This window comes from Entelurus aequoreus, linkage group LG02 (assembly GCF_033978785.1).
Source record: "Entelurus aequoreus isolate RoL-2023_Sb linkage group LG02, RoL_Eaeq_v1.1, whole genome shotgun sequence".
Taxonomy (NCBI): Eukaryota; Metazoa; Chordata; class Actinopteri; order Syngnathiformes; family Syngnathidae; genus Entelurus; species Entelurus aequoreus.
The window spans coordinates 23,568,416-23,593,565 of record NC_084732.1 but is presented as its reverse complement, the minus strand read 5'-3'; the positions used below and the strand labels follow the sequence as shown (position 1 = coordinate 23,593,565).

The 25,150-nt window shown below is 38.2% G+C and overlaps 1 protein-coding gene across 2 annotated transcripts in view; it reads right to left on the bottom strand.

Moving 5' to 3' along the window:
- Positions 1-3,122: 3,122 nt before the first annotated feature.
- slc6a2 (solute carrier family 6 member 2) overlaps positions 3,123-25,150 on the bottom strand; it is a 118,027-nt gene continuing 95,999 nt past the window's right edge. For both annotated transcript variants that reach the window (XM_062023920.1, XM_062023926.1), the window contains 3 exons: positions 13,449-13,616; positions 8,479-8,550; positions 3,123-8,394 (listed from right to left, as the gene is read on the bottom strand). In XM_062023920.1, the coding sequence (XP_061879904.1) occupies positions 8,371-8,394; positions 8,479-8,550; positions 13,449-13,616 (264 nt within the window). In that variant the 3' untranslated portion in view covers positions 3,123-8,370. The remainder of the gene's footprint in view (positions 8,395-8,478; positions 8,551-13,448; positions 13,617-25,150) is intronic.

The following is a 25,150-nucleotide window of genomic DNA, read 5'->3' as shown; positions in this document are numbered from 1 at the left end:
AACCAATCCTTTAACACGTTTTTTTTCAACTTCCACCCAAAACAAAGACACAATATGACAACATGCTTAAATGCTTCCTTTGAATGATTTCATTTTATATTTAATTTGCCATCTGAGATGTAATATAAAGATTGTTTGGAGATGTCTGTTCGTGAATAAAAGTCATGAAGGATTTACAGGCTAATTTATTTCAATTATGTATTCTTGTGAGCGCGCTCTTTCTCAAACTTGCACCAGACATTTATGACATTTCACGTTTCCTCCCAACAATAACACGGTTGCACTGCAAAGTGCACATGGTTGTCATTTAGCGCACGTTCGTTTTCCTCCCCGAGGTCAAAAGTGCATCCTGGGAGCCGCAATAAGACGTTTCCATATATAGGCGAGTATCTGACGCTGCCATCGCCATTTGGCGTCTGTTACTCTCCATGACCGTCGACTACGGCTCCTTTCTTACTCTTCTGTAGGTGAGTAAGAAAACGAATGAAGGGTAAAAATCACCCGCATGTAAAATGTCACTTAAAGCAGTGGTTCCCAACCACCAGGCCACGGCCCGGTACCGGTCCGCACAAGAAATTATAAAAAATAAAAAAAATAAAAATGGTATTAAATCAACATAAAAAACACAAGATACACTTACAATTAGTGCACCAACACAAAAAACCTCCCTCCCTCTATCACACTCATTCGCACAAAAGGGTTGTTTCTTTCTGTTATTAAAATTTCTGGTTCCTACATTATACATCAATATAGATCAATACAATCTGCAGGGGTACAGTCCGTAAGCACACATGATTGTATTTTTTTATGACAAAAAATATATATATAAAATAAAAATAAAAACACCATACTTCATATTGCGCCACACATTTTCAATGGGAGACAGGTCTGGACTACAGGCAGGCCAGTCTAGTACCCGCACTCTTTTACTATGAAGCCACGCTGTTGTAACACGCGGCTTGGCATTGGCTTGCTGAAATAAGCAGGGGCGTCCATGATAACGTTGCTTGGATGGCAACATATGTTGCTCCAAAACCTGTATGTACCTTTCAACATTAATGGTGCCTTCACAGATGTGTAAGTTACCCATGCCTTGGCCACTAATACACCCCCATACCATCACAGATGCTGGCTTTTGAACTTTGCGCCTAGAACAATCCGGATGGTTCTTTTCCTCTTTGGTCCGGAGGACAAGACGTCCCAAAAATAATTTTAAATGTGGATTTGTCAGACCACAGAGCACTTTTGTACTTTGCATCAGTCCATCTTAGTTGAGCTCGGGCCCAGCAAAGCCGGAGGCGTTTCTGGGTGTTGTTGATAAATGGCTTTCGCTTTGCATAGTAGAGTTTTAACTTGCGCCTACAGATGTAGCCACAAACTGTAGTTACTGACAGTCTTTTTCTGAAGTGTTCCTGAGCCCATGTGGTGATGTCTTTTACACACTGATGTCGCTTTTTGATGCAGTACCGCTTGAGGGATCAAAGGTCTGTAATATCATCGCTTACGTGCAGGGATTTCTCCAGATTCTCTGAACCTTTTGATGATATTACGGACCGTAGATGGTGAAATCCCTAAATTCCTTGAAATAGCTTGTTGAGAAATGTTGTTCTTAAACTGTTCGGCAATTTGCTCACGCATTTGTTCACAAAGTGGTGACCCTCGCCCCATCCTTGTTTGTGAATGACTGAGCATTTCATGGAAGCTGCTTTTATACCCTATCTAGGCACCCACCTGTTCCCAATTAGCCTGTTCACCTGTGGCATGTTCCAAATAAGTGTTTGATGAGCATTCCTCAACTTTCCCAGTCTTTTTTGCAACTTGTGCCAGCTTTTTTGAAACATGTTGCAGGCAACAAATTCCAAATAAGCTAATATTTGCAAAAAATAACATTTTCCAGTTCGAACGTTAAGTATATTTTCTTTGCAGTCTATTCAATTGAATATAAGTTAAAAAGGATTTGCAAATCATTGTATTTTGTTTTTATTTACGATTTACACAACGTGCCAACTTCACTGGTTTTGGGGTTTGTAAATGAGTCCTTATTAAATGTATGAATACAGTATTAATAAAACAGTTTCCTTTATTAAATAAGATAGTGAACTTGATACATTTGTTTCTGTAATACTATTTTTTTTTACCCTTGATCAAATCACAACTCTATACACAATATAAGTGATTAGTTGTATAAACAATTTTTTTATTTTTTAGTATTTATTTAAAAAATACTGCAACTTTTATTTTATTTATATATTTATTTTTATTTTTTTTGTAAAATAAATTTTCCTGGTGAAATTATGAACATTTCTTTCTATTTTTTTCTTTCTTCAAAAACTCATTGTTTGCATGACAACACCTGGTAAAAAAGACAAAGCTGTACAAGAATGATTAGGCAACCATAACCGGGCTGACAGACTAATTTAGTGCAGGGATGTCAAACGTACAGCTCATCAGGCCCGCGAACAGATTTTATCCGGCCCACGGGATGAGTTTGATATGTACAAAAATTAACCTGAAATTTTTGAATGAAAGAAACTGCTGTTCTAAATGTGTCCACTGGATGTCGCAATAGCAATTCTTTAAATCTTTGTAGATGATGCTACATATGTACAAATTACACCACATAATGTTGGTCGAAGAAAATGATCAAACTACATAAATAACATACTGTAATTTGATTTTGATTTTTTTTTTTTTATCCGGATAAATTCAAAATTAACACCAATGAGTTGACTGGTGAACATTAACACATAATTTATTCAGAAAATATAAATAACGACAAATAGAGATAGAATACTATTAACCGCAACATGTAAGCGTAAAAACCCCCCAACAACATTATGATTTGTACAATTTCAGACTGTACTTGTTCTATTTAAAAAAAAAAGAAAACAATCTAAAGTTGTCTTTATTTTTAAATTATCGTGCCGTGATTTTACCAGTCTGGCCCACTAGGGAGTAGATTTTTCTCCATGTGACCACATCTAAAATGACTTTGACACCCCTGATATAGTGGCTATGAAGAAAGAGAAGGCAAAACATTGTTAGCTTTATAAAAAAAAAAACATTGCTTCAAAAATCCGCAGAACACAAACATAAAACCAGAAGTCAATGGCGTTGGTGTAGAAGAAATACTTTATTATCATAGTGTTGAATACTTCTTCATAGATATTTGTCACTCACGTTCAAACAGTAACATTATAGTATATTATGATACACGCTATTTGTTGTAAACATAGTTCAGGAAAGCCAGGGCGTTGAACCTTCACTCTGAAGAACAGTTTGACTTCTTAATCTTCTTAACGTTAGCTAGCACATCAAACACCGTGATATGACAGGAAAACCATTTCAAAGACTTTACATTCACATTCTGTTATAAACCGCTTGATAAATACAAGATTAGATATAACAAAAGAATATATACTTTAATATCTTCTAATATACTCCACATTTAATAGATTTTTCTTGTTGTTGTTGTTTTAACTCCGTGGCTTTAATCCTTTTAGTCACTGTAAAATGTCAATAAATTAGCAAACAAAACAAAAACAAAAAAAACACAAAACAAAGCAGTTTAATATTCATTATGGCACTTTTTTGGCGATAAAAAACTATGCATATACATTAAAGCAAAGACAATCCAGCATACTTTACAGCAGGGTTCCCCAATCTGCGGGTCAGGGCCCAAAATATTACTGATTTAGTGACACAATATAAATATTAAAAAAAATGTTTCCTCTTTCTTTAAAAAAAATGTTAACATGTTAAAAACAGGAAGTGATTTTTACCATAACACAAAGAAATAATAGGATTGAATAAGCTTTTTGGAGTGTGCACCAAAGTAAACAAAACTGTCATCACTAAAAAAAGTATCCGTCGTGTTATTTGTTATTAATTAACGCACAGAATACAGTGGCAATAACGTTTTTTTGGGGGAAAACCCTGCTTTATGGAGAAAAAAAAACAATCACTCAGTCTTTCTTGTTAGAACTCCTTGGAGCCACAGGTAGTCCTCATAGGCACTGAACAGACAATACGCTAATTATAATAATAATAATTATAATAATAACAATAGACGCCACGGGTCAGGTTTTTTTTATTTTTTCTTTAGAGTTATACATTTTTATTCCCTTGTCTTGTTTTCGTAATTCAGTGTGACACTAAAAATAAGGCGACCTGTTTTGTCTTGCACTGGACATAAAGGTGGAATACAAGAGACTCTTTTCTACGTAATCGCCGGTTCCTGAGTCGAAGCAGTGTTTTTTATTTTTATTTTTTATTTTTAACCGCTGTAAAAAAATATGGAGTGTCTCGCTCGATAAGGCACTGACAACAAAACATACCCCACCCCCCCTTAAAAAAACAACAATTAAATAGAAAGTAAAACTAAAATTGTAACAATCGTAAAGGTAGAAAACATAAAAAAAACACAAAGTAGCATGTGGGCTATCGTTGTAAAAAATATAGACATAACATGTAGGTTTTGGTTTAAATGTTTGATTCAGTGCCTTCTAGGAGATAACAGTCAACATTTTTCAAGTTAGTTCAATTAAAAAAAAAAAAGAAACTAAAAAGTAATACCGTGAATGCGCCAATTTAACACCTCTATTCAATCACCTGGTCTATGAAAATCTTTATTTAGCAAAGGGTCAAAAAAGGGCTGTAGGCAACCCCCTGATGTCATTTTGGAGTAACACCACAAGGTGGCAGTAGCTGCATTTGCGGTATTATACGTGGTCAGAATCCAAGAGCTTTATTTTCCTGTTGTTGGTGTGAAAGTCATGCATGTTATTCTTGTGTTTATTTATGTTTGACAATATTCCGTGGAACTTTGGAGCATTTTGTATACCACAATTACCGTATTTTTCGGACTAGAAGTCGCAGTTTTTTTCATAGTTTGGCCGGGCTGCGACTTATACTCAGGAGCGACTTATGTGTGAAATTATTAACACATTACCGTAAAATATCAAATAATATTATTTAGCTCATTCACGTAAGAGACTAGGCGTATAAGATTTCATGGGATTTAGCGATTAGGAGTGACAGATTGTTTGGTAAACGTATAGCATGTTCTATATGTTATAGTTATTTGAATGACTCTTACCATAATATGTTACGTTAACATACCAGGCACATTCTCAGTTGGTTATTTATGCCTCATATAACGTACACTTATTCAGCCTGTTGTTCACTATTCTTTATTTATTTTAAATTGCCTTTAAAATGTATATTCTTGGTGTTGGGTTTTATCAAATACATTTCCCCCAAAAATGCGACTTATACTCCAGTGCGACTTATATATGTTTTTTTCCTTCTTTATTATGCATTGTCGGCCGGTGCGACTTATACTCCGAAAAATACGGTAGCACTTTAGCAACCATTTATCGAAGGAACAGATGTTCCCATGTTATCACAAACTAGCCACGCAGATATATGTTATGCTGGCTGCCAGCTTGCCGGCTACTGTAGTTTTATTGTTAGCATTTATATTTTAGAGAGATCCTACCTAAGTTCAAATCTGTATAAGTTAGCACCTACCCTGCTGAGAGCTAGCTTTTGCATTTCATACCCAAATGCCTGACTGAATAGAAGTAACTGAGACGTGTATTTTAGCCTTTTGCTAATCACATTTAGCACTTTAGCAACAATTTATTGCAGGAAGAGCTGTCCCCGTGTTATCACAATGTAGCCAGTTAGGATGATTTTTGGGGGGATTCTCCCAAAGTCAAAATTGGGATTAGTTACAAACTTAGTTTCTATCCTGCTCGGCGCTAGCTTTAACATTTTGCATATCACATTGATATTTAGCACTTTTTCAAGCAACAGATGTTATCTTGCGAGCATTGACATTTTTGGGTGACGATCCCAAAGTCAAAACCGGTATCAATTAGGACTTGACATACTTAGTTTAAGCAACCATACGAACAAGACATGTTCAGGTTGATATTATGCTAATTGTTAGCTTACTAGCTACTGTATTAATATGGTTAGAATTTACATTTTAGGGGGAGTCTCCCAAAGTTAAAATCGGCATCAATTAGGACGACACATGCTCGAAACTAGCTTTAGCATTTTGCCTATCACGTTGGGATTTAACACATTAGCAACCATATATCGGAGCATGAGGTGTTCAAATGTTACCAGAATGTAGCCATGAGGGATGATAGCATGTTAGCTTGCTAGCATTGACATTTTGGGGGGATTCTCCCAAAGTTAAAATCGGGATTAATTGGGAGTTCTCATACTTAATTCCTATCCTGGTCGAGGCTAGCTTTAGCATTTTGCATGTTACATTAAGATTTTGCACTTAAGCAACCATGCGAGCAAGAGATGTTCCCATATTTTCACAATGTAGCCACATAGGATTTTAGCATGTTAGCCTATGTTAGCAATTCATGTTACCATGAATTGATTAACGTGGACCCCGACTTAAACAAGTTGAAAAACTTAATCGGGTGTTACCATTTAGTGGTCAATTGTACGGAATATGTACTGTACTGTGCAATCTACTAATAAAAGTCTCAATCAAAACTCAATCAATCAAAAGCTGTTAGCTTGCAAACATCAACATTTTGGGGGCAATCTCCCAAACCTAAAATCAGGATCAATTAGGACTTCACTTACTTTACAGATTTAAAATTTGACTTCTAGAAATTTGTTTTAAGAGCTATTTACTTAATTTTTTAGTCATTGACTAATCTTAATTTTAGCATGGATAATTATATATTTTTCTATTATAGTTGAAAAATAAAAAATTAAGAGAATACCTAATCAAATATGATATTTTGGTTTTTCCCCACATAGAAAATCGTATTTTTTTTTTATAGATTCTGCAACATTGAGGACGCTTCATTTAAGAATTACAAGTTGAATAATGCTTGTTTTTTTTTTTAGAATAAAATACTTGTTTCCCAACTTAAAAGTCCTGCTAATTTTTAGATATACAAATCTTAATTTAGGATGCCTACTCAACTAAAATCATCTGCCATGCAGATAGTTGGATTCACTAGTTTTTAGTATTTTTTCCCTAAAATCTAGTCTTTTTATCTTTTTTTTTTGCAGCATTTTACTTAGGATTAAACATAGTAATGATCGATCCTGCTCAGCGCTAGCTTTAGAATTTTTCATACCGCTGTAGCACTTGAACAACTATCATCATCATCATCATCATTTATTTGTATTCCTTTCATGAAAATGCATATATACAAGCCACGTACAGTTGACACTTTCATTGTTTTTTGTTTCTTGTACATTTCCATGATCAGAAAGGAGCAGATGGAAGAATACTATTCTTATATTTATCTGCCCCCTTTTTAACACAAATTATTTTAGATGACTTTCTAACTGTTCCCTCCACCAACACCCCAACTCCAACATACGTTTTAATTTCCGTTTAAGCATTTTCACAATGACACGTCCCAATCAAAATCAAAAAATCAGTTTGATATAATTCCAGTTGTCTCTTTTTGTAACTCTTTTTAAATTCAAATATATTCTTGCAACTTTTTAAGTCTTTCTTTAGAGAATCCCATGCTTTCACACCAGCAACAGACCGCACTCTTGGATGTTTAAAATCATACGGCCTTCTGTGGTTCTCATCTTCAGACGTGAACACAAATAACTTTTGTAAGTTATAACTGTTAATAATAGTTGTAATAGTTATAACTATCTATTTAAAGCAAGGGATGTTATGCTATCACAAGTTAGCCACGTAGGTTGATAGCATGCTAAGCTGTTAGCTTTGCTAGCATTTTCATTTAAAATATGGTTTAAAAAAGCCTCCGGGTCGGTCTAAAGTACCGGGCCTGAGGTTAGCAACAGGTAGCAGGCCCTTTTTAAAATGTTAACGTGAACGATACATTTACAAGCAGTACTTCTTACCATGAATTGATTAACGTGGACCCCGACTTAAAGAAATTGAAAAACTTATTCGGGTGTTACCATTCACTGGTCAATTGTACGGAATATGTACTGTACTGTGCAATCTACTAATAAAAGTTTCAACCAATCAAAAATGCCGTACAAACGACCGCTTTCTCATGCACCCCAAATTATTACTCAAGTTAAAAAGGTAAAGTGTTACTCAGGAAATGTCGGCCTCTTTGATCGTCTTCTTTTCAGCTAAAATTGGAGCATTTACGGTATTTTTTAAAACCCATAATACGTCAGCCATCTATTGATGTTTTAGTCTACTTCGATGTCAAGTGCTAGATGCTAACTGTTGAAAACGGAACTAAGGAAAAACAGAAAACAAGCAAAATGTCCTCCTTGCCTGGTTGACTCCACAGTAACAGACGCAGGGATGGATGGATGGATGGATGGATGGATGGATGGATGGATGGATGGATGGATGGATGCGAGGAGTGTGCCTGTTCATCAAATGGCCAACCAGTGACTGAGCTGTAAGACACAAGCAAAAGGAACGTCGGGAATGTTCCAGGAAGTTCCAAAAGATGGAACAAGTCTCGGATGGGAGGCGCTTACTTTAAACTGTCGTACGTTTCCTTCCGCAACCAAGTGGTGTTCGTGTTCAGGAGTGATGCAATAGGCGATTCTCTGCAGAGGCAATGGAAACAATGTCGTCAACACTTTTAAAACACTAGTGGGAATAACAGAAATGTTCTGTTCCAGTGTCAAACTATCCCCGGCATCAAACATTTAGTGCAGTTACTTTATTAATAATAGTGGTTGACTTAAATTTAAAGCACAATAAATCACTTTTACAAGTGCAAAAAGAAGTTACTCACACTCTAAGCCATGGGTGTCAAACTTTGGCCCTCCGTGTAATTTCACTTGGCCCGTGAGGTGATATCACATTAACACTAGAGCTGGCCCGCCGATTATATACAGCGGCGGTGCCGCGGTACACCGCTAATTCTCATACTTGCCAAACCTCTAGTGTTGTGTCGTTCGCGAACGATTTGTTCGAATGAACAAATCTTTTGAGTGAACGTACTGAACCGAATCACTTCATGGACTGATTAGTTCCTTTCTCAGTTCAGTTGAGCTCCGCCGCGACCATGCCGGTATGAGTGGAACTGGCGCATTCTGTGACTCACTGAACCCTCGACGTCGGCGAACGACGCAGCCAATGAGAAGGCGGGGGGAGGGACTGAGCGAACGATTCGTTCACCGCGGATTAACGACATGAATCACAACGCTCTCGCTCTCTGCTCTGCTTGCCCCAATGCCGCGAGTGATTCTCCCCCCGTCGCGGGGATATGTTTCATGCCATTGACATCCGTTCTCCATTCATTCTCCGAGCTAACAGCTAAAGTTGACTTAAGCCACATGAAAACAAACACACGTCCCCATTATCTCAACACATAAAGTTATGAGAGTAGAGGAGACAGAAAGAAAGTCAGTGCAGGCAGGGCAAGGCTGAGCAGCAGCGACGCGAGGGGGAGGGGCGGAGGGTAAAGTGTAGGGCAGGCTGTTTTGAGAAGATTTAAAATAAAAATAATAACTAATGTATGTACACATACATGGGCTATTATTTACAAAGTTATTGTAACAAAAATACATTTCTCCTTGGCGATCAATTCTGATTCATATTATTATTATTATTATTATTATTATTATTATTATTATTATTATTATTATTATTATTATTATTATTATTATCCCTTCTACTGCAACTGTTGTTGATTTTTATATTATTTAAGCTATTTATTTTCTTTTTTATTGCATATTTAAGTTGATATTTACATTTTTCTATTTTTAAATGTAAGCTACAGAAATTTTAGTTTTAATGTTGGCATTTCTGGCACTTGGTTTAATATTTGTTTTGTTTTATTTAAGGTAGCCTATTTATTTTCTTTTTGTTTGCACATTTAAGTTGATATTTTCTTTGTTATATTTTTAAACGTAGGCTACAGAACATTTAGTTTTTATGTTGGCATTTCTGGCTCTTAATTTATTTGTTTTATTTTGAAGGTATTTATTTTCTTTATTTATTTATTGTCGTTGAGGACGAGATTCAGGTTCGCGCTGCACTCACTCACTCATTCAGAATCAGGACTCGGGAATCTACTGACACAGAGAACTGACTGTGTCGCGGAGGAGGACGTCACATTGAGGCTCTCGTTCAGTCACTGCGCGCGTCGTTCATTGGGTGCTGAGGGCTTGTGTCGTTCGCGAACTGACACACACCGAGATCTGCCGCTGGGGAAGCTGTTACTGACTGACTCATGTTTCGCTGACCTGCACACAGAACTGCTGCTGCAGAAGTGATTCAGATTCACGTACTGAACTGTGCTGACTGTGGCGCTGTGTCAGTCACTGATTCTAGTGATTCAGTACAGTCAAAAGAACTGCCGATCCCATCACTACTGTGTAGGGACTCGCGTTCACCCTATTTGCTGCTTCTCCCGCAAATGTCTGCACTGTACTATACTACGCACGCCCCGACCCCCTATTTTTTTGGGTGGGTCGGGGGGGGGGGGGGTATTCGGTGAACGAATTTTTTGAACGAATCAATTTAAGGAACTGATTCTAGTGATTCAGTACAGTCAAAAGAACTGCCAATCCCATCACTACAAACCTCCCGGGAGACTTCCGAGAATTGTAACGTCCCCTTTTCGTCCAGTCCAACGAGTGCTGGCTCAGCACTAACTCTTCCGGGACGCTATAAGGTGTGTGTGTGGGGTGGGGGGTGGGGCGGCGGGGTTTGGAGGTAGCGGGGGTGTATATTGTAGCGTCCCGGAAGAGTTAGTGCTGCAAAGGGTTCTGGGTATTTGTTCTGTTGTGTTTATGTTGTGTTACTGTGCGGATGTTCTCCCAAAATGTGTTTGTCATTCTTGTTTGGTGTGGATTCACAGTGTGGCGTATATTTCTAACAGTGTTAAAGTTGTTTATACGGTCACTCTCAGTGTAAACTGTATCGCTGTTGATGAAGTATGCTTTGCATTTACGTGTGTGTGTGTGCGTACAGGAGCCGCTCATACTGTATCTTGTGACTGGGCGGGCATGTTGTTAGAAGGGAAGAAAAGCGGACGTGACGTCAGCTCGTAGAGGACGTTAAAAGCAGTGCCTGTAAGGCACGCCCCCAAGACTGTGGAATATGAGATATAATGACTGATGAACACCTTCATTCGATAATGAAGGTTGCCTCAGCTCAAAGCCTGAGCCCTGACATTAATGAACTAGCATCCAAGAAAAGATGCCAGGTATCTGGCTTGGGCACATCAGATTAGATCAGTGTGTTCCAAACTGAGCAGTTTAAAGTCCTGAATGGTTGTTTTATTCATTATTTTATTTTCAAATGTATTACCCTGTGGAAAAAGCTAATGTTGATATTTACCTCAGAAGGCTGCAAATAGAAAAGAGGCATTCAATTTTTATTTAAATTGTATTTGATATGCCATTGATATTTTTTAATTATTATTATTCTTTTTTGAAACTCGATTTTGCATGTCACTATAAAGTTATATAAGCCTTGCTTGTTCAATATTTAATGCAAAACTTGTTTGGGTCCCTATTAAAAAGGTTAATTTGTTCAACCTTGGCCCGCGGCTTTGTTCAGTTTTAAATTTTGGCCCACTCTGTATTTGAGTTTGACACCCCTGCTCCAAGCCCTCTAGCACCAAAGTATGTCATTATTGTAAATAAAAAAAGATTGTCTTGTATTATTATTGATAGTTTTTTTGTTACACTTTCAACATACTCAAGTATGTTAAAAAAGTAAAGTATAAAGTAAGGCTCATCTGCCACACAAGTCTGTTGATATTTATCTTCAGAGTCATATCATGCCGTGCTTAACTTACTCTTGTGGGGCGGTATAGCTCGGTTGGTAGAGCGACCGTGCCAGAAACTTGAGGGTTACCAGGTTCGATCCCCGCTTCCGCCATCCTAGTCACTGCAGTTGTGTCCTTGGGCAAGACACTTTACCTACCTGCTCCCAGTGCCACCCACACTGGTTTAAATGTAACTTAGATATTGGGTTTCACTATGTAAAGCGCTTTGAGTCACTAGAGAAAAGCGCTATATAAATATAATTCACTTCACTTACACTTGATTGTCCAACATTGCCTGCACAATTATGACGACCACAGTTTGACTCTGGAACAGACTATTTCTATGGTAGTGAATTCCTTTGGGATGGCCACAGCTTGACCCTGGAACAGGCCATTTATATTTCCATTACTTCCGATGGAAGGGCCACAGTTTGACCCTAAAAAAAATTATATAGCCACTTCCATCATTTATTATTATCAATGGGATGGCCAAAGTTTGACCCTGGAATGGAATATTTCTATTTAATACCTAAGGGATGGCCACAGTTTAACCCTGGAACAAAATAGTTTTACAGTATTTATATTTCCCATGTGATGGCTAAAGTTTAACCATTGGACAGACTATAAGGTATTTTCCCATAATTTCCTATTGGATGGCCACAGCTTTACCCTGGAACCGATTATTTATATTTCCATTACTTCTGGTGGGATGGCCACAGTTTGACCCTGGAACAGACTATATCCATTTTAAACATTTTGAATACAATGGCCACAGTTTGAGTGTGGAACAAATTATTGTTATGGTAGTGTAGGATGGGCACAGCTTCACCCTGGAACAGACAATTTCTATTATTATCAATGGGATGGCCATGGTTTGACCCTGGAACAGACAATTTATATTATCAATGAGACGGCCACAGTCTAACCCTGGAACGGACAATTTCTATTATTATCAATGGGATGGCCACAGCTTGACCCTGGAACAGACAATTTATATTTTCTAAGTCTAACCCTGGAACAAAATCTTTTTACAGTATTTCTATTTCCTATGTGATGGCCACAGTTTGACCCTGGAACAGATCATTTATATTTCCAATACTTCCGGTGGGAGGGCCACAGTTTGACCCTAGAGAAAAATATTTCCATTTCCATCATTCCCAACGTGATGGCCACATTTTGACTCTGGAACAGAGTATTTCTTCAGCAAATTAATTCTTGTGAAACGCTTGTTTGGAATTCACGTTGAAATTGAGGTTTGAACTCCCTCCTGAACCGGACTTCCGGAGGGTCACTGTACAAATATTCTTGGAACACAATCAACTGCAAATGTGTTTTAAGGGGTCTTGGGAACTAGCGAGCCTCGTTAGGAAGCGGTTGTCACGAATAGGATGATACTAGAAGCTGATAGGAGGAGAAACAGGAAGTGGCAATGAGTGGGCCGGGATACTGGAATCTTTCCAGCAGAGTGACGCTGGCAAGTATGAAAATAGCTCTGTGGTGCTTTGATGATTACAATCGCAAACAAACAGATTCTCTCTCCAGGGAGTCAAATCTGCTTATTTTTATTTTTGAAGTTGTTGCTTGAGAGTAGAACATCAGTGCAGCCAAAACAACAATTACGGTGGGGTATTATGTAAAACATTTTGCTACTTGTTTTGTACCAATCCGCATTTTTCCACTGGGATGCAGACCGAGGCCCTCACGGTACGGGACACTGACCTCTTTGAAGGTTCCTGGCACGCTGCAGAACTTGTACACGGCGTAGACCGGGACGCATATCATGGAGGACATGGCCACGCCCCAGCCAACCACGTTGGCCCAACGGGGGAAGACGTACTCGTCATACTTGAGACCTGAGGAGGTCACTGTGCTGGCGACGACCACAAACTGTGAAGGGAAAGAAACGTGGAAAATACATTCATAAATATTTCACAACAAGGATTTCAACCACTTTGATCGATCATTTCTGTTGCCTTGCTTTGATCTTTTAAAATATATGCTTTTAATATTATTACCAGTTTTATTACATTCATTCTAATTGACCTAAGGAAGTCAAATACTAATATTTAATAGGAGGTATAAGCATCTGCATACATTATCAGTTGAAATTATTATTTTGAATAAATGTACATTAGTGTGCCTTTATAAATTAACATTTTCATAGGACATTTGAGCTAACATCCTATTGTAAAGTATTTTGTTGTAATTTATATTATTTAAAATGGGACTCATGGGACACCTGAGGCAGCGGACAGGTACCGACTGGCCAAGCGGTGTGCGGCTTCAGCGGTCGCGGAGGCAAAAACTCGGACATGGGAGGAGTTCGGGGAAGCCCTGGAAAACGACTTCCGGACGACTTCGAAGCGATTCTGGACCACCATCCGCCGCCTCAGGAAGGGGAAGCAGTGCACTATCAACACCGTGTATGGTGAGAATGGTGTTCTGCTGACCTCGACTGCGGATGTTGTGGATCGGTGGAGGGAATACTTCGAAGACCTCCTCAATCCCACCAACACGTCTTCATATGAGGAAGCAGTGCCTGGGGAATCTGTGGTGGGCTCTCCTATTTCTGGGGGTGAGGTTGCTGAGGTAGTTAAAAAGCTACTCGGTGGCAGGGCCCCGGGGGTGGATGAGATCCGCCCGGAGTTCCTTAAGGCTCTGGATGCTGTGGGGCTGTCTTGGTTGACAAGACTCTGCAGCATCGTGTGGACATCGGGGGCGGTACCTCTGGATTGGCAGACCGGGGTGGTGGTTCCTCTCTTTAAAAAGGGGAACCGGAGGGTGTGTTCTAACTATCGGGGGATCACACTCCTCAGCCTTCCGGGTAAGGTCTATTCAGGTGTACTGGAGAGGAGGCTACGCTGGATAGTCGAACCTCGGATTCAGGAGGAACAGTGTGGTTTTCGTCCTGGTCGTGGAACTGTGGACCAGCTCTATACTCTCGGCAGGGTCCTTGAAGGTGCATGGGAGTTTGCCCAACCAGTCTACATGTGCTTTGTGGACTTGGAAAAGGCATTCGACCGTGTCCCTCGGGAAGTCCTGTGGGGAGTCCTCAGAGAGTATGGGGTATCGGACTGTCTGATTGTGGCGGTCCGCTCCCTGTATGATCAGTGTCAGAGCTTGGTCCGCATTGCCGGCAGTCGGACATGTTTCCAGTGAGAGTTGGACTCCGCCAAGGCTGCCCTTTGTCACCGATTCTGTTCATAACTTTTATGGACAGAATTTCTAGGCGCAGTCAAGGCGTTGAGGGGATCCGGTTTGGTGGCTGCAGGATTAGGTCTCTGCTTTTTGCAGATGATGTGGTCCTGATGGCTTCATCTGGCCAGGATCTTCAGCTCTCACTGGATCGGTTCGCAGCTGAGTGTGAAGCGACTGGGATGAGAATCAGCACCTCCAAGTCCGAGTCCATGGTTCTCGCCCGGAAAAGGGTGGAGTGCCATCTCCGGGTTGGGGAGGAGATCTTGCCCCAAGTGGAGGAGTTCAAGTACCTCGGAGTCTTGTTCACGAGTGAAGGAAGAGTGGATCGTGAGATCGACAGGCGGATCGGTGCGGCGTCTTCAGTAATGCGGACGGTGTATCGGTCCGTTGTGGTGAAGAAGGAGCTGAGCCGCAAGGCAAAGCTCTCAATTTACCGGTCGATCTACGTTCCCAGCCTCACCTATGGTCATGAGCTTTGGGTTATGACCGAAAGGACAATATCACGGGTACAAGCGGCCGAAATGAGTTTCCTCCGCCGGGTGGCGGGTCTCTCCCTTAGAGATAGGGTGAGAAGCTCTGCCATCCGGGGGGAGCTCAAAGTAAAGCCACTGCTCCTCCACATCGAGAGGAGCCAGATGAGGTGGTTCGGGCATCTGGTCAGGATGCCACCCGAACGCCTCCCTAGGGAGGTGTTTAGGGCACGTCCGACCGGTAGGAGGCCACAGGGAAGACCCAAGACACGTTGGGAAGACTATGTCTCCCGGCTGGCCTGGGAACGCCTCGGGATCCCCCGGGAGGAGCTAGACGAGGTGGCTGGGGAGAGGGAAGTCTGGGCTTCCCTGCTTAGGCTGCTGCCCCCGCGACCCGACCTCGGATAACCGGAAGAAGATGGATGGATGGATGGATAAAATGAATATATAATACATTATTATTACTCTCAATAACACTACTAATATATTAACCGTTATTTTAAAATAGAGGTGTACAGTCATTTAAATTTAATAATAATTGTTTTGCTTATCATTCTTATTGTTAGTATTAATATTGTAAATTATTTTCCAATTAAATGTTTTTCCAATATCTCTAAAGCCAAATTTGAATGAGTATCATAAGGACATGTGCAAAATATTATCATTATCAGTAGTACTATTGCTACTAAACAGACACTTAAACCAGTGCCAATAACAAACATGTCATCCTTCATAATATGAGATTAAAATACGCATTATCATGTTCATGCATTGAAAAATGACATTTTGGTTCAGCCCAAATGGACTTAAATAATAATAAACAATGATGGTCACTGATGTCTGGACGTATAGGCAAAATGTGTATGTTATACAATTACACTACCGTTCAAAAGTTTGGGGTCACCCAAACAATTTTGTGGAATAGCCTTCATTTCTAAGAACAAGAATAGACTGTCGAGTTTCAGATGAAAGTTCTCTTTTTCTGGCCATTTTGAGCGTTTAATTGACCCCACAAATGTGACGCTCCAGAAACTCAATCTGCTCAAAGGAAGGTCAGTTTTGTAGCTTCTGTAACGAGCTAAACTGTTTTCAGATTTGTGAACATAATTGCACAAGGGTTTTCTAATCATCAATTAGCCTTCTGAGCCAATGAGCAAACACATTGTACCATTAGAACACTGGAGTGATAGTTGCTGGAAACGGGCCTCTATACACTTATGTAGATATTGCACCAAAAACCAGACATTTGCAGCTAGAATAGTCATTTACCACATTAGCAATGTATAGAGTGTATTTCTTTAAAGTTAAGACTAGTTTAAAGTTATCTTCATTGAAAAGTACAGTGCTTTTCCTTCAAAAATAAGGACATTTCAATGTGACCCCAAACTTTTGAACGGTAGTGTATAAAGAAATATATATCAACATTTTTTACACCAAAAAATAAATGATATCAATATTTTCTATTTTAATTAAATGTATTACATTTTAAATATAGTTTTTATTTGTATTATAAAATATCATCAAATTAATTGAGTTTTTAGAAATTATTTAATCAGAATTATCTTTATAATAAGTACTTATTTAGTTTATCATTTCTGTATTTATTAATTCTGAATTAAATTGATTTTTGGGAACATCCTGTAGAACCAATTTTAGTTCTTTGTAGTTTATATATTTTCAGGCCAAAAAGAGGATAAACGAGCAGTGAAAGCGGTGAGCCTGCATAGTGTCAGCCTCAGGCAAGCTGTCTGGGGAATGTACAGTACAATACAGTAGGTGGGGGCTCTAATGGTTCTCCAGGTCTGGCCACTGTCAATGTGTTAAATACATTACAGGGACATTTTCCATACACAACAGTCCTTAAAGAAGTGTGTGGACAGTTCTAAAATACATCAGGATTGCAATTATCAGCCACGTCGTCTTATGTTTTACCGGAAAATCACACCTTGGAAACTTCCTCATAACTTCCAGATTTTCTCGTGGTAGCTACTTCTAGTGAGGTTCATCGGTTGTGTCCAGCAACTTTTTGCAACTTAACGCTAAGAAAACGGAAATGCTGATTATCGGTCCTGCTAGACACCGACATCTATTTAATAATACCACCTTAACATTTGACAACAAAACAATTACACATAGTGACTCGGTAAAGAATCTCTGTATTATTTTAGACCCAACTCTCTCATTTGAGTCACACGTTAAGAGTGTTACTAAAACATCCTACTTTCATCTCCATAATATCGCTAAAATTTGTCACATTTTGTCCACCAGCGACGCTGAAATCATTATTCATGCGTACGTTATGTCTCGTCTCGATTACTGTGTCGTATTATTTTCGGGCCTCCCTATGTCTAGCATTAAAAGATTACAGTTGGTACAAAATGCGGCTGCTAGACTTTTGACAAGAACAAGAACATTTGATCATGTTACGCCTATACTGGCTCACCTGCACTGGCTTCCTGTGAACTTAAGATGCGACTTTAAGGTTTTACTACTTACGTATAATATACTAAAGGGTCAAGCTCCATCCTATCTTGCTGATTGCATTGTACCAGAAATCTGTGTTCTAAGAACTCCGGCTTATTAGTCATCCCAGAGCCCCAAAAAAGTCTGCGGGCTATAGAGCGTTTTCTATTCGGGATCCAGTACTCTGGAATGCCCAACCAGTAACAGTTAGAGATGCTACCTGAGTAGAAGCATTTAAGTCCCATCTTAAAACTAATTTAAACACCCTAGCCTTTAAGTAGACCCCTCTTTAGACCAGTTGATCTGCAGTCTCTCTTTTCTGCTCTAAGTGGAAAGGTTATCAGGTGGCCACAGATCAGATTCCACGAAGGAGGCACTAGTTGTTCCAAGTTGGGACCTGGGATGGACCACTGCTCTGTGCATCAGTTGGTGACGTCTCTGTGCTGCTGACTTGTCTCCACTCAAGATGATCCCCTGCTGGCTCCACTATGGACTGCACTCTTACATTATCAATTGTATCCAATCGGGATCTATTGCACCAGTCCCCCAAGGGGGGTCTCCACATCAAATGTTGTCATTGTTCCCATTGAGTTGAGTTTTTTCTTGCCCTGATGTGGGATCTGAACCAAGGATGTCGTTGTGGCTTGTGCAGCCCTTTGAGACATTTGTGATTAAAGGCTATATAAGTAAACTTTAATTGATTGATTGTTTCAAGAGTTTTAGGGAGAGTCCATGATATTTATTCTCCTTAAGTCCTTATCAATATTATTGATAGGCCTTGTTTTCTGTAATAAAGGTGTCAGGAGTGTAAGTTGCGTTATTTAATTAACTGTCAGCTAGGAAGACAAGATGGGACGCTAACACTTCCTACTCAAATTGGACAGACAAACGACAAGAGAGATTAAATACTGGACATTTGTTTGAGCTAATCTTTGTAGTCCTGTTAAGATTAAATGTGTCCATTTGTTTGAGCTAACCTGAGCTAAATATGATTAAAAGCAAGAGCAAGATTGCTAATTCAGTGTTAACATTTTCTGTAGAGGAAAAGTTGGGCTCCATGGTCAAAAAGGTTAAGAACCCTCGGTATGACAGAAAAGGGATTATTTATATACAAATGCGTTGTTTAAGATTGTTGCAATGATTTTTATTTGCAGAACATATTTTCCTGTGCTATCATAACTATGATAATTCACAAAATTATTCAATGATCATGACATTTTAAGTCAAAACTAACTTTATTGTCCAACATTTTTAGTATCGTCCATCCCGAGTGATATATCAAAATCGAAAAATAATCAGCATAGCAACCAACCAACCGCCAAAAAACTAGGCAATATAGAAGAGGACATTTGAGAGGTGGTGAACTAGGGACTATTTTTAAAATAAACATTTTAGACAAAAAAAGACCCATTTTGGAGCTAATCATCTGGACAAATGCACTCTTAACACACCTCAGGTCACAGGACAATCTTATATGACAAACTTGTAATACATAAGATAATCGGGCGTTTTCTGTCTTTGGTTGGAAGTGGGAAAATTGGGACAAACACAGCCCGATTTTCTGAAAGAGAGACGAAACATCTGGTGACGGATCCAAGTACTTATCCTTCTATCCTATACTTTGTGTGTGTGTCTTTGGTTGAAAGTGGGAAAATTGGGACAAACACAGCCCGATTTTCTGAAAGAGAGACGAAACACCTGGTGACCGATCCAAGTACTTATCCTTCTATCCTATACTTTGGATCATGCACCATGTTGTCAAACTAGTGCTGTCCTATCAAAGTCTGTAAACATGAACTGATGAAGTCTACTCGGATGAGAACCGTCTGATTCAATGCCTTGAGAACACAAAGACTTGGATGAATGAGAATATTCACAGGCATACGCTCCTAGTCTGTTCCCTATGCTATGATCATTATATATGATTATTATACACCACATGGCGGCGCCGTTATTAAACCCCCATAAATCGGACAGACTTGAAATGTCTCACCAAAGCTTTATGTACTCTTCAAACCACCCACTGTAACTTCAGGGTGTTTACCTCAATCACCACACAATTTGGCACACACCTTAAAGTGGCTGACAAGCACACCTGTGTGAAATTTGAGCTAGGTTGGTTGAAGTAAAATGTCTTTGCAGGGGCACTTGTCCAAAGTCATTGACCATTTGTCTAATGATGGTAAAATATTGAGGATATCTGCATGCATGCTACATGCATGCTAACATATATTCCAAAGGATTTGGAGCACAACCCATAGGGGGCACCACGCATGTCATTTGGAGTTATGTGGGAATGGGAAAATGATCCTACATAGATTTCAGCAACAGCCTCAACAAAGGATGTTGACAGAACTACAACATGAGAATATGTGACGATGTTTGACGCTGAGACTGAAAATGTTGTATTTCCATTCTTGGGGAAAAACTTGTTTAAAATCTGAATAATCTGGAAGTGCACCAGAGTCTAGTAAGGGATTGTGTCTGACGTGAGCAGCTCCTCCGTGGTCTAAGGGCAAGGTCTTTGCTGTTGGAAAAAATAAATTTCTTGGAAAATTAAGAGAGAATCTCTTGTGGTCAAATCTGCTGTTTCGTTCACACCACACGTGTTCCTGCAATATAATATGTTGAAGTCATTGTTTGAACCTGCATGTGTTTTCCAAGCGTGCAGTTTTTTCTTCCATGAAAAGGGCTTACAATAAGACTTTATAAAGAACCACCTTTCCATTCAATTGCATGATAAAGTGTTTCCATACTTTTGACCGGTACACTGTCTATTTTATGGACAAACTTTGTGGACTTCAGTTCAACAATTGAAAAAATAAATCATGTCAATCAAAGTTCTGTGTTCCAGGGTCAAACTCTCACCATTATAGAATTGCCAGGTAAGTAAAAAGAGAAGTTAACCACTGTAGAATAAAAGTGCCTTGAAGTACAATTAGTGTCTCTTTGACAGGGATAAGATTTTAATGTTAATGCAAACAATTATTTATGTGATTTAGTGAATGTGTATGTTTACATTTGAACCGTTACCGTACCAATTTCCCTTACCTGGGAATCAATACCGGTACTCAATAGTATCAATCAATCAATCAATGTTTATTTATATAGCTCTAAATCACAAGTGTCTCAAAGGGCTGCACAAGCCACAACGACATCCGCGGTACAGAGCCCACATAAGGGGAAGGAAAAACTCACAACCCCAATGTACCAATTGTCTGTATTTTTGTGTGTTAATAAATATTAATTATTTTATTATAAAATTAGATTTTTAATGTAACATTTAAAAATGAGCTGATCATTATAACTCTGCAGTTCAGTTATTATACATTGTTTTATTATTACATTTGAGTCACATTAGCAATGCTGTTGCACTTCCATTACTTTAAATGAGGGGTTCTTAACCATTTTGACTTTGGGGCCAAACTGTTCCCCAAAAGGGACAAGCGGTAGAAAATGGATGGATGGATAGTAATCTTACTCTTGATTTTAATGGTATTCAATTTTTATAGCTAACCTTCTTACAGTTTAACTGAATAAACCTTGTCAAATGATATGAAACTGTGTGATAATCACAAAGATATAATTATCAAGGCTTAGGTCTGGCTGATTACAAAAAAAACCTAAATCATGATAATAATAATAATATATGTTTCTTAAATAAACCGTCAATAAAATGACATTGCAAATGAAAATACAGCTTCACCACTTTTGTCATCAGTTTTGCACTTAAGAAACTTCTCTATGACTTTAGCTCCATACTTCTTCAGTTTGTTTGATATTGTCATTACTGCCCCAAGTGGTGGAAAAGTGTATTACAACTGAGTATCAATCGGAAAATGGATTCTTAACCTATGGTTAAGAAACACTGCATTAGATGACACTATTGTATAGGCTATTAGGGGTGTCAAAAAAAAAGATTTTCAAATGAGTCGCGATTCTTATTTGTAACTATTCTTAATTGATTAAAAAAAATCTAAAATCGATTTTTTATTTTTTTTAATCTGTCCTGTCCAGCCACTCTGGAAAATCATATTGTTGATGGAAATGCCCATATTTACTGTACAGATTTACTTTACAAAAGAGAAGTGTGGCATATATCTCTTGTTGCCTTACTTGTATTTGACTTTAGTGTATTTGAGTAGAATTTTATTAAACAAAACCAGTTTTCTTTTAAGTAAGATATAATTTTTTTAGGCTGCTTATCTAGTTTATGGAGGAATGTAGTTAATCATAGAACTGGCAACTAATGTTATTCAAAAAGTATTGATTTTGAATCGAGAAACGTGTTGAATTGACAATCGATTCTGAATCAAATCGTTACCCCTAATAGTCAAATCGAATCGAATTGTGTGGTCCCCAAAAACTCACAGCCCTACTATTGATGGTATATTGTATGTTGTATGTTGTAGCTTTTTCAATGAAGATGAATGTGTTATGTTGCACCCTACAAAGTGTTTATACTGTGAGTATCGTGCTTATTACACATCAGCAGTTTGATTGTAACGTTTATTTTGTAGTTTTCATTACTAAATTTGGAGGTGTTTATCGCCATGTAAAATTGCTAATGCTCATAGTAGCCTGTCTATGGCAAGCAAGTAGAATGTAAATTAGCATCAATCAAGCGCATTCTGGAGGACTAGATCCTTACTTTACATTCAAGGATCTACGTTGTTGGTGTTGAAAATTGCAATAGTATCTAGGTGGAGTTTGGCTGAGTCCGCTATGACTGCGGCTTGAGTAATTGTTTCCTTGAACCGGACAAGATGAGTCTGCAACCGGACGAAATACAACTATTTCAAAATGCGTTACAACGGCTCCTAATTTGGCTGCTGACATACGCAGTAACATATTGCATCATTTCTGGTAGTATTATTTTCTCAAAACTTTTATTAATCGACTTGCTTTCCATCCATTTTCTACCGCTTGTCCCTATTTACTGTTAATAAATGGGGACTTTATGATGTGACATGGCTCTATATAGACTGTTAAAATGTAAAAAGTATTTATTCTTCTGTTTGAACAATTTACATTAGTTTTAGGTGATACCACACATTTGGGTATCAATCCAATACCAAGTAGTCACAGTGGCAGTATTAGTCATACCAATGCTGATACTGAATGAATACAGTTTTAAGATCATTGAGTGATTAATTTATAAGCAGACAAAAACACATGGTGACATAACATAATTCAAATATTGTAATTATTTCCTACTATTAGCTCTCATCCAAATCCTTAGTTTTTTCCCCCTTAAAACTGTACTGTGTCCATTATTTCCTGATGTAAACAATAACAAAAAAGATTGAATAATAAAAAAATATTGATCTAACTACTGTAGTATCGACCATATACAAATACTATTGTTGCTATACATATCTGTATCGATCTGCCCACCTCTGTTTACATTCAAGAGCGCTAGCTTAGCCGTGAGCATATCCTCTTACGGTGTGTAGGGCAGCATGATTAGATATTCCTTGTCCTCCAGGGATAATATTTATAAGAAACATTGTTTGTTTGCTGACATGGAGGCGAGCATTAGTGACTTAGAAATGGCTTTGCATTGTGGAGGGAGGTTAGCCGCTAGTGAGTTGAGGACACTTTGATTCGCCTGTCGCTGTCAAACTTGCAGGACACAGCAAGAATGTGCATTATCACGATTTAACGATAGTATTAAAAGCTTTATCATTGGCCAAATATATATTATTTATATTGTATATTGTACTGGAGCAGTGTTTCTCAACCATACAACCAACAAATATCAGTTTATTAGCTGTGGTCCAAATTGTTGTAATATATTTTTCCACCACTTGTGGCAGTAATTTGATTGATTGATTGAAACTTTAACTAGTAGATTGTACAGTACAGTACATATTCCGTACAATTGACCACTAAATGGTAACACCCGAATACGTTTTTCAACTTGTTTAAAGTCGGGGTCCACGTTAATCAATTCATGGTAATGACAATATCAAACAAACAGAAGAAGTCTGGACCTAAAGTCATGAATATATTTTTTAAGCGCAAAAAGTATGACTAAAGGGGTGAAGCTGTACTTTCATTTTATTGACAGTTCATTTAAGAAACAAGATAATATTATTACTTATTTAGTTAGAATGTATTTATTGTATAACTGTTTAATTAAAAGTACATTTATCTTTCATCATTTTTTGTGAGTCTTTTCTTTTGCAGTACATTTGATTAGTACCTATTTTAATAACGGGCCTGACCCAAGCCTCAATAATTATATGTGTGATTAACACACACTTTCATATCATTTGACAAGGTTTACCCCGTTAAACTGTATGTAGTGAAGTGAAGTGAATTATATTTATATAGCGCTTTTCTCTAGTGACCCAAAGCACTTTACACAGGTGTACAGCTCTGGTAATGGGTACATTCGCACCCACCTGCACAAATGTACTTCAAAATGTAACAATAAAAAAAAATATTACTTTTTTTGTTTTGTTTACTAGGGCATGCATATGTAATATGCATTAGTTTGACCATTTAAAATCAATGATAATAAAAAGGAGATTCTTGGAAATAGCATAAAAATGCCCCAAAAATTTGGAAAAACGCGATTCGTAGCGTTACTTTTTGGTGTAACCATCATGAGCGTTCTGTTCAGGTATATATTTCTTTTATATTTTGATAAATCATCATATTTATGTATTACTACATTTAAATAGGTATTGATCAATCTTTAAGCTGTGTGTATTTGATTTTAGTTTGCTTTTGACATCTTATTTAGAATTGTAGTTGAAACTTTTACAACCTTGTGTTGCGCTCATGATGGCGTAGCCAAACTAGATTTCATTTAATGATCTTATTTTGAATATTTATTCCCTTTTTTACATTTAGTCTATTTAAATATACAGTGTTTTATGCTGTTTTCTTTTTGGAACATGTACTATACATATAATACAATAAATTCCCATATAAAATTATGTTTCTAGCAATACTTTAATTTTGCCTTTGAAAGTAACACTCCAATGTCCATTAGTGGAGCTGTACACATAGTGAAACCCAATATCTAAGTTACATTTAAACCAGTGTGGGTGGCACTGGGAACAGGTGGGTAAAGAGTCTTGCCCAAGGACACAACGGCAGTGACTAGGATGGCAGAAGCGGGAATCGAACCTAGAACCCTCAAGTCGCTGGCACGGCCACTCTACCAACCGAGCTATGCCCCCCAAATGTAGGTTACATTTAGTTATTGAGTAGGATTAAAATAAATAATAATATTATTAATTTGGTGTTAGTATTTGAGTGGGGCCCTGGCTCGAG